This window comes from Somniosus microcephalus, chromosome 4 (genome assembly GCF_052327205.1).
Source record: "Somniosus microcephalus isolate GS21.2 chromosome 4, FLI_Smic_1.0, whole genome shotgun sequence".
NCBI classification, from domain to species: Eukaryota; Metazoa; Chordata; class Chondrichthyes; order Squaliformes; family Somniosidae; genus Somniosus; species Somniosus microcephalus.
Window position 1 is genome coordinate 248,878,030 of NC_140990.1, and position 16,310 is coordinate 248,894,339.

A 16,310-nucleotide genomic window follows, 5' to 3' on the forward strand; every position below is an offset into this window, starting at 1 on the left:
GGGTGGCGCCAGGCAGGCGTTTGGCCTCATGCTGCCTCCAACTGAGCAGCCATTGAACGGCACCAGATAGAGGCTTGCTGGAAGCGGGAAACGCAGACTGCGAATCTCCTCCGCAGCCCTCTGCAGAAGAAGCGCTGGACACAGTGACAAGCCCAACAACCGAGTATCACATCGTCAGACCACGTCCCGATTATCATCGATTGCTTCCCCCCCGCCAAGGCCAAGAGGAAAAAAAATTGCAGCAGCTCAGCCAAACTTTGAGCGGAAGTGCTCAGAGTGACCGCTCTCTTGACCAATCACAGGTCGCCTAACCGGGACCAGCAAGCAGAGGGCGATCAATGAGGAGCAGGTGGGAGGGCGGGACTTCCGCCAGCACGTTCGGTTGCGCCTACACAACGACGTCGTGGTTTTTGTGGCGACCCCCGGACGGTCCCGGCTCGAAGCCCCACCCTTCGCCGCTTCCTGCACCGTCAATCAAAGCAACAACAGAAAAACCCCGAGCCACGCTCGTCCGCGCCCGAAAGGCGCCATGCTAACCGTGTAAACCTTACCCGTATGAGCCGCCGACCGCCCGCTATGACTGGTAGGTCCGCAGAATCGGCGGCGCTCGGGCGGCGAGGCCGGGCCCGATCCGGGGCGGGTTGGCGGTTCAATCTGATTATATTTTCTTATACCGTTGCAAGTCTTCCCACCCCTTCTCATTTCTTTTCTGCAATTTCCCCCCCCATCCCCCCTTCTTTGCAGCTCCAGAAAAGCCAGTGAAGCAAGAGGAAATGGCTGCGCTGGACGTGGACAAGCAGAGCGAGTATCTGCAGCACAGGAGCGCCGGAGCGCAGGTAAGCCCGGCCCCAACTCGCGCGCTTTCTTTTGTCCGGCAGTTTGCTCCTAAACCGAATCTGTATGTTGGTGCGTGTTCACATGTTTAAATTTTGATGTGTACGGTTACTTCCTGTGTAAGCCCCGGACTAATTCACACCCACTTTCCTCCTAAACCCGCCCCCTGTGGGTAGAACATTCAGCCGTCACCGCTTGCATTGCTGGCAGCTACGTGCAGCAAGATCGGGTCGCCGCCATCGGAGACCGTTGGAGCTACCACAACAGTTGGAACTGGGCTGGTGAGTTAATCAGATATTGTACAAACACGCATTAAAAAAAATCAAATATCGCATAATAACGCCGCCCCACCCCCCCCCCCCAAAAAAAAATCCTCCAATAAACACGCAACTATGGTGCAGTGAAGTTCTGCAAACTCAATCCTTGATACCGACGTATAAAGGTGCCATTTTTTGAAATAAATTTCAGACATAACCGTCAGCAATTTGTTATAAAATGGTAAATGAACACACCGACGTATATACCTTAGGGAATGCATAAATGTTTTTGTACTATGTAGTACTATAATGCTCTACTATGAAAAATAGGGCCTACAAAACCATAAATGACCCTATGGTTTTGCGCACAATTTTCAAACCATTTGTAACAATATAATCCCGTCCCACTCGTTCTTATTTCTGAAGTATTTGTCTATGAACAGAATAAATGTTAAGATATAACTATCTAAAATTCATAGCCTACGGCAGTTTTCTAAACCCTAAAGTAAATATTACTACTACTATTCCCTTTAGCACCTGAGTATTATACCTCACATTTTCTCTGATTGGAAAGTCTGTAATAGTAACTGGCTGGGGAAATACATTTAGTAACCAAGGAAAATGGGGTCGACAACTTGTGCAAAAAGGAGAAATGGTATGGTATCTTGCATTTAACCCCTGCCCCCCCCCCCCCCCCCCCCCCCCCAAAAAAAAGAGCTAAGTTAATTTTGTCATACAATATATTGTACAATATTTTGACTCTGCAGTTGGTTTGTTTATCCAGCCATCCATTATGTGCTATGTAAGCATGCAAACTGAATGTTGGATCAAAGACTTGGCAAACCTTGTAAGCTGTTTGAATTCCTAGAATTTGCTCTGGAATAAGATGACAATTTTTTAGCCACCTCAAGTTTTTGGTCCTTCTCTTCCAGATATCTGATGTGATCAAGAATATTTCTTCCAAAGCAGTTGTCGTCTAAATTTTCTGGAAAGGATTAGTGGTATTGTTAGTGGAAAAAGGACGATATGGCCCATCATACTAAAGTGATTTGTGAAGATATTGATAGTGTACCAACTAACTTGGCAGCAATTCTCTTCAGTTACGTTACGTGTCTTTTGACACATCTATTCGGTTTACAAATCAAAAGTATCCCAACGTGATCTGGAAAAAGTTTTTAAAAAAGGGTTAGAAAAAGATAAATTACCATTGCTTTTTATAGTTGGTTAACAAACCACTACCAATGAGTGCTCACTTGTAGTTGTTGGAGGCCAGTCATTTCAGCTGCAGGACATTGCTGTAGGAGTTCCTCAGGGCAGTGTCCTAGGCCCAATCATCTTCAGCTGCTTCATCAATGATCTTTCCTCCATCATAAGGTCAGAAGGGGGGATGTTCACTGATGATTGCACAGTGTTCAGTTCCATTTGCAACTCCTCAGATAATGAAGAAGTCCGTGCCCACATGCAGCAGGACCTGGACAACATTCAGGCTTGGGATGATAAGTGGCAAGTAACATTTGCACCACACAAGTGCCAGGCAATGACTATCTCCAACAAGAGCGAGCCTAACCACCCTTCCCATGCTATTCCATGGCATTACCATCGCCTGATTCCCCACCATCAATATAGTGGGGGTCACCATTGACCAGAAACCTAACTGGACCAGTCACACACATACTATGGCTACAAGAGCAGGTCAGAGGCTGGATATTCTGCGGTGAGTGTGTCACCTCCTGACTCCCCAAAGCCTTTCCACCATCTGCAAGGTACAAGTCAGGAGTGTGATGGAATACTGTCCACTTGCCTGGATGAGTGCAGCTCCAACAACACAAGAAGCTTGACACTAGACACTATCCAAGGCATTCACCCCCCCCCCCCCCCCCCCCCAAACCACCGACGCACCGTGTCTGCCATGTATACCATCAAAAGATGCACTGCAGTAACTTGCTAAAGCTTCTTCGACAGCACCTCGAAACCTTCGACCTCTGCTGCTTAGACGGATAAGGGCAGCAGGCGCATGGGAACACCACTACCTGCAGGTTCCCTTCCAAGTCACACACCATCCTGCCTTGGAAATATATCGCCATTCCTTCATTGTCGCTGGCTCAAAATCCTGGAACTCCCTTCCCGACAGCATTGTGGGAGTACCTTCACCACATGAACTGCAGCGGTTCAAGAAGGCGGCTCACCACCACCTTCTCATGGGCAATAAATGCAAGCCTGGCCAGTGATGCCCACATCCTGTGAACGAATTATAAAAAAAAAACAAAAACTTTTAGCTTCGCTTCCCTAAATGCCTGTCAATTTATCTTTTTAGTGACAAATAACTGCTCGGCTAATGCTTCTGAATTCGTGTATCTCCACTCCACCCGCCGCCCCGGCTGCAATGAAATTGGCATTGGCAATTTTCCTATTATTGATTAATCATTCTACTAAACCTAGGAAAATCCCAGGTATTTAATACTTGGAATTCATAGTGGACAGATATTCCACTAGGCAGTGTTTTCTTTGAGAGCTGATTCTGAATCACCAGTTGCTTTTCAGAATTCTCCCAAGATCATGTCTTGCATTTGTAGAGCAGCTAGTAAATCTTGTCTTTCAAGCTTTATTGTGTGGTTCATGCACCCATTCCATGCAAGTCTTGGTGCAAATACCTCTAGAAGGCATCTATGTCTTCCAGCCCACCAGAATCATCTGTTTATTCAAGAGCTTCCATAAGAATATAAGAAATAGGAGCAGGAGTAGGCCAATTGGCCCCTCGAGCCTGCTCCGCCATTCAATAAGATCATGGCTGATCTGATCCTAACCGCCAATCCACTATCACAGAACCATCTCCTGAATCTAACAGAATTAGACACACGAAATAGGAGCAGGATCAGGCTACACGGCCCCTGGGCCCGCTCCACTACCCACAGGGCCATGACCGAGCCCAACCTAGACTCATGTCCAAATTCCTGCCCGCTCCCCATAACCCTTAATTCCCTTTACTTCTAGGAAACTGTCTATTTCTGTTTTAAATTTATGTAATGTAGCTTCTACAGTTTTTTGGGGCAGCATATTCCATGGACCTACCACCCTCTGTGAAGTAGTTCCTCCTCATCTCAGTTTTGAAAGAGCAACCCCTTATTCTAAGACTATGCCCCCTAGTTCTAGTTTCACCCATCATCGGGAACATCCTCGCCGCATCCACCCGATCCAACCCCTTCACAATCTTATGTTTCAATAAGATCGCCTCTCATTCTTCTGAACTCCAATGAGTAGAGTCCCAATCTACTCAACCTCTCCTCATATGTCCATCCCCTCATCCCCGGGATTAACCGAGTGAACCTTCTTTGTACTGACTCGAGAGCAAGTATGTCCTTTCTTAAGTATGGACACCAAAACTGTACGCAGTATTCCAGGTGCGGTCTCACCAATACCTTGTACAACTGAAGCAATACCTCCCTATTTTTATATTCTATCCCCCTAGCAATGAAAGCCAACATTCCATTGGCCTTCCAGTTGCAATCTTATACGATCCTTGTACTGCAGAGGTGGATAAAGGGGAACCAGTGGATGTAGTGTATTTGGACTTCCAAAAGGCATTTGACAAGGTTCCACACAAAAGATTACTGATCAAGATATGAAATCACTGGATTGGGGGTAATATACTGGCATGGGTGGAAGATTGGCTATCTAACAGAAAACAAAGAGTTGGGATAAATGGTTCATTCTCGGGCTGGCAATCAGTAACTAGTGGTGTTCCGCAGGGGTCAGTGCTGGGACCCCAACTCTTTACAATCTATATTAACGATTTGGAGGAAGGGACCGAGTGCAACATATCCAAGTTTGCCGACGATACAAAGATGGGAGGGAAAGCAATGAGTGAGGAGGACATAAAAAACCTGCAAAAGGACATAGACAGGCTAAGTGAGTGGGCAGAGATTTGGCAGATGCAATATAATGTTGGAAAGTGTGAGGTTATGCACTTTGGCAGAAAAAATCAAAGAGCAAGTTATTATCTAAATGGAGAGAAACTGCAAAGTGCTACAGTACAAAGGGATCTGGGGGTCCAGGTGCATGAAACACAAAAAGTTAGTATGCAGGTGCAGCAGGTGATCATGAAGGCCAATGGAATTTTGGCTTTTATTGCAAGGGGGATGGAGTATAAAAACAGGGAAGTCTTGTTGCAATTATACAGGGTATTGGTGAGGCCACAGCTGGAATACTGCGTGCAGTTTTGGTTTCCATATTTAAGAAAAGATATACTTGCTCTCGAGGCGGTTCAGAGAAGGTTCACTCGGTTGATTCCGGAGATGAGGGGGTTGACGTATGAGGAAAGGTTGAGTAGGTTGGGACTCTACTCATTGGAGTTCAGAAGAATGAGAGGCGATCGTATCGAAACATAAGATTGTGAGGGGGGTGGATGCGGGGAGGATGTTTCCACTGATGGGTGAGACTAGAACTAGGGGGATAATCTAAGAATAAGGGGCTGCCCTTTCAAAACTGAGATGAGAAATTTCTTCACTCAGAGGGTAGTAAATCTATGGAATTTGCTACCCCAGAGAGCTGTGGAAGCTGCAACATTAAATAAATTTAAAATGGAGATAGACATTTTCCTAGCAGATAAGGGAATTAGGGGTTACGGGGAGAGGGCAGGGAAGTGGACGTGAGTCTAGATTCGGACCAGCCATGATCCTATTGAATGGCGGAGCAGGCCCGAGGGGCCGTATGGCCTACTCCTGCTCCTACTTCTTACGTTCTTATTTCTCAAGTTTCACCAAAAATCACAGATCTTTATTTTAAAGTTAAGAGAAGAAAGGATCCAAGAGTACCAAGTAAAATGACACAAATTTAAAATTAGGGCTGTTTGACTAATCCTTTCATTGTTTCCAGAAACATGCCAGTTGATTGGAGAGGGGAAAGAAAAAACATTCCCTACACTGTAGAAAAGGCATGGACACATTCCCATGCCTTATGCATTCCCAGCAGTATTCATCTCACAGAAATCACACAGAAACCCCACAGTGCAGATAGAGGCCATTTCGGCCCATCGAGCCTGCACCGACACATGTCCCACCCGATCCCCGTAACCCCTACACCAACACATATCCCACCCTATCCCCGTAACCCCACGTATTTAATCCCCCTAACACTAAGGGTCAATTTATCATAGCCAATCAACCTAACCCGCACATCTTTGGACTGTGGGAGGAAACCGGAGCACCCGGAGAAAACCCACGCAAACACGGGGAGAATGTGCAAACTCCACACAGACAGTCGCCCGAGGCCGGATTCGAACCCGGGTCCTTGGTGCTGTGAGGCAACAGTGCTAACCACTATGCCACCCAAGTTGATGAAAGGAAAATGATTACCAGAACTTAAGCGCAGACACACATACACTCATGTTAATGTTTACTAGAATAAGGCCAACCAAATGTGTATGGGGAAGGATCTCTGCAATAGAAGAATGTAAAAATTTGAAGATGGCTGCTCTCATTGTGATGCACAAGACATATTGTATAGGTATCTCTGACCTTCAACTGGACGAACACTTGGGTTTCCATGTACCTGCTGATATTCTATCCTGCCTGTGACCTTGACAATATGCTAATCCTACCAAATGAGGAAGTATGTACCTAGACCCCCCCTATAACCCCTTGTTGATAGTTTAACAAAATTAAGGCTACAACTAAAATTGTAGTAGTTGTTATCCTTTAACTTATGGAAGTGACCATAGATTCCTTTGATTACTTTGATAGTCTAATAAAATGTTTATTGAAACTCAATTAAATACAACTATATGGACTAACATTTAGCAGATGTCCTACAGCATAGAAACATAGAAGATAGGAGCAGGAGTAGGCCATTCGGCCCCTCGAGCCTGCTCCGCCATTCAATGAGATCATGGCTGATCATCCAAATTCAGTACCCTGCCCCTGCCTTCTCCCCATATCCCTTAATCCCTTTAGCCTTAAGAAATATATCTAACTCCTTCTTGAATATATTTAATGAATTGTCCTCAACTGCCTTCTGTGGTAGAGAATTCCACAGGTTCACCACTCTCTGGGTGAAGAAATTCCTCCTCATCTCTGTCCTAAATGGCTTACCCCTTATCCTTAGACTGTGACCCCTGGTTCTGGACTCCCCGGCCATCTGGAACATCCTTCCTGCATTTAGTCTGTCTAGTCATGTAAGAATTTTATAAGTTTCAATGAGATACCCTCTCATTCTTCTAAACTCCAGCGAGTATAAGCCCAATCGACCTAATCTCTCCTCATACGTCATTCCTGCCATCCCAGGTATCAGTCTGGTGAACCTTCGTTGCACTCCCTCCATGGCAAGAACATCCTTCCTCCGATAAGGCGACCAAAACTGCACAATACTCAAGGTGTGGTATCCCCAAGGCCCTGTACAACTGCAGTAAGACATCCTTGTTCCTGTACTCAAGCCCTCTCGCTACGAAGGCCAACATACCATTTGCCTTCTTAACCGCCTGCTGCACCTGAATGCTTACCTTCAGCGACTGGTGACTGCCTTCCTCCCTGTTTTTGCCACCAAGTGGATCACCTCGCATTTATCCACATACTGCATCTACCCAATCACCCAACCTGTCCAAATCACACTGGAGTTTCTCGGCATCCTCACAGCACACACATGGTTGTGATGTTTAGCTGTTAACCTGCCCTGTTTCTTTAAGGCTTAAGTAATCTGGAGAGGAACAGTAAACCGACAAATCAAGGAAATTATAGCTGCTTGTGAACTAGAGGGTAATTGTAACTGCTCATAAATTTCCAGCTTCAAGTCAGTGATTCAGGTCTCCTAGAGATATTCACACCTGTAATGCTTAAATGCCTTCCATTCTTTGCCTGTTTTGCTGAGACCCCTGTTGTGCTTAATGTAATTGCTATAGCCCCATATCAAGAGACAGGACAGATGGCAGTTTTGATTGACAGCTTAATAAGCCAATTCTCTGCAGCTGGGGATTGGCAGAGATTAAGCTTGGCTTTTTTTTCCTGGGTGGGGGAAAAAATCTGCCGGTTTTGGGTCTGAAACAGGAAGGGAGGCTTTTTTAAAGTTAGTGCTGGTCAATTCAGCAAAAGTGAAATGGCCCTGGATCAACGTTTGCATAATTTATTTTTGACGTTGAGTGATAAGAATTGGGTAAAATGCTGTGCAGAGTATTCTGTTCTGTCATGCATTTCATGTAAAGGGAAAGTTAATTGGTTTACAATTCCTTCTCATTAGAGTCATCAATAGTCTGCCTTCCAGAAAGCAGGAGCAAGGCATGCTAACAACAAGTTTAATTTATATAGCACCATTAATGTAGATAAATATTCTGAGGGAGTAAAATAGAAGTTGAACCAAAAAAGGAGATAGTATGAGGGTAAACAAAAATTTGGTCAACAAGCTGGGTTTTAAGGAGGTTCTTAAGGGAGAAAAGAGAGGTGAAGAGGCAGAGGGGTTTAGGGAGGGTATTTCAGACATAGGACCTTGGTCCCCTCTATCAGCTGCCTAAAATGTGGTCTTCCTTTATCAGCTGGTTAAGATATATCCTTGGGGGATTCCTTCAGTGGCATTGCAGGGGTGAGAAGAGAAGCCAAACAAGGAGTCTTATTGATACGTACCTCAGCTTGCACTATTGTGTAACTAGCTGTTGGGCAGTAAAGTTGGAGATGTTGAGTCCACATACAGCAGTAACCGATGATGCCAAACCCAAGAGAATATGTAGTGCGGACCCAAAATTTGTAGCAATTGGTTGCAGTGCTGAGATTCTACTTGGCACTGGTGGTGCAAAACCAATTAAAACATTTGCAATCTAAGTGAATTGATCAGAAAGTGATATTTAAAGATGTCAACTGGATCATAAAAGGTAGACAAAATATTTTGAGTCATTTGCCACAGAGGAAGAAGACACAGATCAAGCAATCCAGCTTAAAAATACTAAGTGGAAATACGAGACCTAAAGTGAAAAGGTAGAAGAGAGGGAATATCAAGTGTGAGGTCAGTGAGAAGGAGAAACTGTTCCAGCATGAAGCTGAGCTGGTAACGAAACGCTATGGACAGAGTCCGGTAGGTAAGGTTGAGTAACACTTGGCCTATAATTTTGGGAGAAAGACATGATACTGATATTTTAATGACACTGAATTGTTAGGCCATTACCATAGGTAGAACAAAGACATGTGCAAACAGTAAAGTACTTGCAGTGTTTTTCCATGTCGATCCAGTGGACAGTTTGAACTATGATGTAATATATGCTATTCTTGTTGCATATGATTTAACATCTGAAGCTTACAGGCAAAAGTTTTAAGAAATTGAGGGAAAGTCCATGTAGTACATGTTAAGTTAGAAGACACTGGGAAGCGCTGGTTAAAGAGTGAAAATGTAATGGACTGCAAAGGTCTTTATTACTTCGTGTTGGTACAGATTTTTGGAAATTATTCCAGACATCTGAAGAATATGGTTACTTGCTCAGGGATGGGGAAACTCATCTTTTAGTGCCTTGTGTATGCAGGTGAAGCAGCACATGGTGAGAGATCAGATGGCTCACAGATGAACTGCTTGGCGGTTGGGGGGGAGGGGTAACGTGATTTGAAGTGGAGGACTCTTCTGGTCAATTCTGAGCACAGCAAAGGCGCACACACACAATTGTGGAAAGTTGCATGCCAAATGATTTCAGGGCTTTAACCCTCCAGGGAATTCTGGATAATGTAAGCTAAGGGGGACTAGAGGAAGTACGGCTTGCCAACCACATCCAAGGGTTTGGGGAACTGCAGAGCGAAAACCTGTACTTCACCCCACAATCTGAATTTATAAATCCATTTTATCCAGGGAGTGTATTCCCAACCACAGGAGCCAGACATGGCTAGGTGGCATAGTGGTTAGCACTGTTGCCTCACAGCGCCAGGGACCCGGGTTCAAATCTGGCCTCGGGCGACTGTGTGGAGTTTGCACATTCTCCCTGTGTCTGCGTGGGCTTCCTCCGGGTGCTCCGGTTTCCTCCCACAGTCCAAAGATGTGCAGGTTAGGTTGATTTGGCTATGATAAATTGACCCTTAGTGTTAGGGGATTAAATACGTGGGGTTACAGGGATAGGGTGGGATATGTGTTGGTGCAGGCTCGATGGGCCGAAATGGCCTCTATCTGCACTGTGGTGATTCTGTGGTTCTAGAATCATAGAATGATACAACACATTCAGCCCACCGTGCCTGTGCCGGCTCTTTGAAAGAGCTATCCAGTTAGTCTTATTCCACTGCCCTTTTGCCATAGCCCTGCAAAATTTTCCATTTCAGGTATTTAACCAATTCCCTTTTGAAACTTATTATTGAATCGACTTCTCCCAACCTTTCATGCCTCCCACAATTATGCCTTGTATACCCAATTCCAGGTCATTTATACAAAGAGTAATGATCCTAATTACAACTTCTGGTGACACTACTGTATACTTCCCTCCAGTCTGGAAAAACAACCATTAACCACTGCTCTCTGCTTTCTGTCCCTTAGCCAATTGCATATCCATGCTACCACTGCTTATTTGATCCCATGGGCTTCAGTTTTGCTGACCAGTCTATTACATGGTACTTTATCAGATGCCTTTTAAAAGTCCATATGCACAACATCAACCTTCATCAGCCATCTCCGTTACTTCAACAATCTGCTGGCAGTCATTTATTAACCCATATTTTTCCTAGTGACAGTTAATTTTGTCTCAGGTTTATTGTCTCTAAAAGTTTCCCCACCATTGAAATTGGGCTGACTGGCCTTTAGTTGCAGTTTATCCCCCTCCTTTTTTTGAACAGGATGTAACATTTGAGGTCCTCTGGCATTGTCTCTATCTAAGGAGGTTTGGAAGATTGTAGCCAGAGCCACCTCTGCACTTCACTCGGGTTGAAGTAGCCATATGCATTTTGCCTGCTTAAGAGCAAATCCTGGTAGTTTCTGGGGTGGGGAGTGAGAGGGGGCGTTAGGTGATGTACTGCCCAGCTGGGAGTAGAGTGAACTGTTCGTGTTACATGGCTGCTTCAGCCAGGTGTCAATTCTGTTAACTCCTTCAACTGGTACTGCAGTTAAAGGGCCAAATCGACAGGTGGCAGGGCATTTTCTCGGGCAACTGGTGCCAAAACCTGTGAGCACTTGGCTAATCTTGGGACAGAGTTGGTGATGTGCAGGTAATTCGGTGCTGGCTGGGTGGTACTAGATGAATCTGCTGCACAATACATGAAACTCAAGGAGGGGGAATATTAACCCCAAAAATCAGGCGAGTTGGGGTCGGGTGGGAGGTTAGCGTTAAAATTCTGAATCCCGACCCCCAACCCACCCACTTCAGGCTTTAACAGATGTGTGATGGGGGAGCGGACAGCCAACCTGCACCCAGGAGGCAGGTTTAAAAAAAAATAGTTTATGGGATGTGGGCGTCGCTGGCAAGGCCAGCATTTATTACCCATCCCTAATTGCCCTTGAGAAGGTGGTGGTGAGCCGCCTTGAACTGCTGCAGTCCGTGTGGTGAAGATACTCCCACAGTGCTGTTAGGTAGGGAGTTCCAGGATTTTGACCCAGCGACTACGAAGGATCGGCAATATACTTCTGAGTCAGGATGGTGTGTGACTTGGAGGTGGTGGTGTTCCCCTGCGCCTGCTGCCCTTGTCCTTCTAGGTGGAAGAGGTCGTGGGTTTGGGAGGTGCTGCCGAAGGAGCCTTGGCGAGTTGCTGCAGTGCATCTTGTAGATGGTACACACTGCAGCCACAGTACGCCGGTGGTGGAGAGAGTGAATGTTTAAGGTGATAGATGGGGTGCCAGTCAAGCGGGCTGCTTTGTCCTGGATGGTGTCGAGCTTCTTGTGTTGTTGGAGCTGCACTCATCCAGGCAAGTAGAGAGTATTCCATCACACTCCTTATTTGTGCCTTGTAGATGGTGGAAAGGCTTTGGGGAGTCGGGAGGTGAGACACTTGCCGCAGGATACCCATCTCTGACCTGCTCTTGTTGCTACAGTATTTATGTGGCTGGTCAATGGTGACTCCCAGGATGTTGATGGTGGGGAATTCGGCGAAGGTAATGCCATTGAATGTCAAGGGGTGGTGGTTAGACTCTCGCTTGTTGGAGATAGTCATTGCCTGGCACTTGTGTGGCGTGAATGTTACCTGCCACTAATCAGCCCAAGCCTGAACGTTGTCCAGTTCTTGTTGCATGCGGGCATGGACTGCTTCATTATCTGAGGAGTTGTGAATGGAGCTGGACACTGCAGTCATCAGCGAACATCCCCATTTCTAACCTTGTGTTCGAGGGAAGGTCATTGATGAAGCAGCTGAAGATGGTTAGGCCTAGGATACTGCCCTGAGGAACTCCTGCAGCGATATCCTGGGACTGTGATGATTGACCTTCCTTCAATCGCCACAACCATCTTCCTTTGTGCTAGGTATGACTCCAGCCAGTGGAGAGTTCTTCCTCCCCCCCCCCCCCCATTCACATTGACTTCAGTTTTACTAAGGCTCCTTCATGCCACACTTGGTCAAATGCTACCTTGATGTCAAGGGCAGTCACTCACCTCGCCTCTGGAATTCAGCTCCTTTGTCCATGTTTGGACCAAGGCTGTAATGAGATCGGGAGCCGAGTGGTCTTGGCGGAACCCAAACTGGGCATCAGTGAGCAGGTTTTAGGTGAGTAAGTGCTGTTTGATAGTACTGTCGATGACTTTGCTGATGATTGAGAGTAGACTGATGGGGTGGTAATTGGCTGGATTGGATTTGTCCTTTTTGTGGACAGGACATACCTGGGCAGTTTTCCACATTGTCGAATAGATGCCCGTGTTGTAGCTGTACTGGAACAGCTTGGCTAGAGGCGCGGCTAGTTCTGGAGCACAAGTCTTCAGCACGATAGCCGGGGTGTTGTCAGGGCCCATAGCCTTTGCTGTATCCAGTGCTCTGAGCCATTTCTTGATACCACGTGGAGTGACTCAAATTGGCTGAAGACTGGCTTCTATGATGGTGGGGACCTCTAGAGTAGGTCAATAGGGATCATCCACTTGGCACTTCTGGCTGAAGATGGTTGCAAATGTTTCAGCCTTGTCTTTTGCACTCACTTGCTGGGCATCATTGAGGATGGGGATATTCATGGAGCCTCCTCCTCCTCCCATTAGTTGTTTAATGGTCCACCACCATTCACGACTGGATGTGGCAGGACTGCAGAGCTTCGATCTGATCTGTTGATTGTGGGATCACTTAGCCCTGTCTATAACATGCAGCTTCTGCTTTTTAGCATGCATGTAGTCCTGTGTTGCAGCTTCCCCAGGTTGACACCCCATTTTTAGGTACGCCTGGTGCTGCTCCTGGCATGCTTTTCTACACTCCTTATTGCACCAGGGTTGGTCCCCTGGCTTGATGGTAATGGTAGAGTGAGGGATATGCTGGGCCATGAGGTTACAGATTGTGGTGGTATACAATTCTGCTGCTGCTGATGGCCCACAGTGCCTCATGGATGCCCAGTTTTGAGCTGCTAGATCTGTTCTGAATCTATCCCATTTAGCACGGTAGTAATGCCACACAACACAATGGAGGGTGTCCTCAGTGTGAAGATGGGACTTCGTCTCCAGAATGACTGACTGTGCGGTGGTCACTGCTACCAATACTGTCATGGACAGATGCATTTGCGACCGGTAGATTGGTGAGGATGGGGTCAAGTAGGTTTTTCCCTTGTGTTGGTTCTCTCGCCACCTGTCGCAGGCCCAGACTGGCAGTCATGTCCTTCAGAGCTCAGTCAATAGTGGTGCTACCGAGCCACTTTTGGTGATGCACATTGAAGTTCCCCCCACCCAGAGTACATTCTGTGCCCTTGCTACTCTCGGTGCTTCTTCAACATGGAGGAGTACTAATTCATCAGCTGAGGGAGGGCGGTAGGTGGTAATCAGCAGGAGGTTTCCTTGCTCATGCTTGACCTGAAGCCATGAGACTTCATGGGGTCTGGGGTCAATGTTGAGGACTCCCTGGGGCCACTCCTTCCCGACTGTATACCACTGTGCTGCCACCCCTGGTGGGACAGGACATACCCAGGGATGGTGAGCGAGGAGTTTGGGACATTGGCTGAAAGGTATGATTGTGTGAGTATGACTGTCAGGCTGTTGCTTGACTAGTCTGTGGGACAGCTCTCCCAATTTTGGCACCAGTCCCCAGATGTTGGTGAGGAGGACTTTGCAGGGTCGACTGGGCTGGGCTGAGTTTGCAGTGTCCGTAGCCGGTGACTAGGTCGATGCCGGATGGTCCGTCCGGTTGTTTCTTATTTTGTAGTGGTTTGTTACAACTGAGTACATTTCAGAGGGCAGTTAAGAGTCAACCACATTGCTGTGGGTCTGGAGTCACATATAGGCCAGACCCAGTAAGGACGACAGATTTCCTTCCCTGAAGGACATTAGTGAACCAGATAGGTTTTTATGACAATCCAATAGTTTCATGGTTACCATTACTGATGCTAGCTTTTTTATTCCAGATTAATTTAATTAACTGAATTTAAATTCCCCAGCTGCCGTGGTGGGATTTGAACTCGTGTCTCTGGATCATTAGTCCAGGCCTCTGGACTACTAGCCCAGTGACATTACCACTACGCTACCGTTCCATTTATATATTATAATAATAATGAACCTCCGTTTTAATTTAACTCTGGGCAGGTGGATTCCCAGGCCTCTGGGGAACCCGCCAGCTAAAGAGAGGTGAGGACTGCTGGATCCAGGAGGTATGTGCCTTTCCACTTAGCTGCTGGGTCCAGCATTCCTGCCTTGTCAACCCCCCCTGTGATCGGACACCCAACCCTTCCGATTTTCTCTTTCCTCTTCTGCCCCCAGTCCCCGATCCCTCCCCTTGTGTGGTCTGCTGCCGCAGGCCTACCCGTCTGACAGCCAGTCAACCTCTCCATCTGGCTGACTGCGGGCAGGAAACAGTGATGCTAAATGCTAATCAGGCCCTGCCATTAAATTCACCAGGGCCTGCGGGAAACCCGTTCTCCCGGGTTTCCTGACGCTTTTTGCAGCCCCCCTCCCTACTCTCCTCCAAATTAAGATTCTGGCCCAAGTGAGGGACCTCTCCTAGAGGGGGCGTTATATTACGTTTTGAGATTTTTACCTACTTCACCTAGAAGGGTGTTGGGATAGTTTGTTATGTTCTGTATTTAAATTTGGGCCACAAAGGCTTATCCAGCAAAACACAAGCCATGTGGGATGCTGATTAGGTCCTTTAGCTGGAGTACCAATTGAAGGAGTTAACATAATTGTTTCTTGCATAACAACAGGTTAGTTTCAGACAATCAAAATCAAAAAAAAAAATCAAAATCAACTTTTATTGTCATTGTTAGTGCACAAGTGCAGTACAACGAAATGTAGGCTTGCGGCTCCTGAGAGTGTACATTTAGATTAAGACATTTAAACATTCAACATACATTTGGCTTGTAATACATTAACATAAACATAACCATGATAAAGTGCATTGGCAGATGTGCAGGATTTAGAGTTTATTTGTGGAGTTCAGTAGGATGACAGCCCTGGGAAAGAAGCTGTTCCTAAATCTGGTCGTATGGGTGCGAATGCATCTGTAGCGTCTCCCAGATGGCAGGAGGGCGAACAGACTGTGGCTGGGGTGGGTAGGGTCTTTGCTGATGGACCGTGACCTCCGTAAACAGCGTTTCTGGTATATGTGCTCTATGGTCGGTAGCTGGGTGCCGGTAATGCGTTGGGCAGTTTTGACTACCCGCTGCAGGGCTTTCCGGTCATAGTAGCTACAGCTGCCATACCATACTGTGATACAGTTTGTCAGGATGCTCTCTATATTGTGCAGCGGTAAAAGTTAGAGAGGATCAGGGGGTGACAGGTTACATCCCTTCAGCCTCCTTAGGAAATATAGGCGATGTCAGATAAACAATGTGGTTTATCTGACATCTAAGAGAGATTTTTACCTGAAATGTTAAAATGGCTTCCATGCATTAAGCACAAGAAGTCTTGGCGAAACAGGCAATGTAATGTCTTTAAACCCCGCACTAGTAGGTGGTAGTTTTGATTGGCAGCTTGATGGACCATTTCTCAATGCAGCTGAGAGGAGCAGAGATCAAGCATTTGTTTTTTTCTTTGGGTGGAAAAAAGCAGTCTTTTTTTACCCGAAAGTTGGTGCCAGTCAGTTCTTTGTAAGAGTGAGGTAGGTCTGAATGGAGCATAATTTTTGATGAGCAATAGGAAATAAGTAAAATTTGCCTTGCAAACAGTATTCTGTT

General features: G+C 46.4%; 1 protein-coding gene across 4 annotated transcripts in view; it reads left to right on the top strand.

The window, feature by feature from the left end:
- Positions 1-348: 348 nt before the first annotated feature.
- Positions 349-16,310, top strand: part of sp3a (sp3a transcription factor) — a 71,167-nt gene continuing 55,205 nt past the window's right edge. The window contains exons 1-3 of one of the 4 annotated variants that reach the window (XM_085986170.1): positions 349-583; positions 745-836; positions 1,020-1,115. In XM_085986170.1, coding sequence (XP_085842296.1) covers positions 556-583; positions 745-836; positions 1,020-1,115 — 216 coding nt within the window. In that variant the 5' untranslated portion in view covers positions 349-555. Of the gene's footprint in view, positions 584-744; positions 837-1,010; positions 1,116-16,310 lie in introns of all 4 variants that reach the window. The other 3 variants (XM_085986169.1, XM_085986172.1, XM_085986171.1) reach the window with 3 other exon arrangements.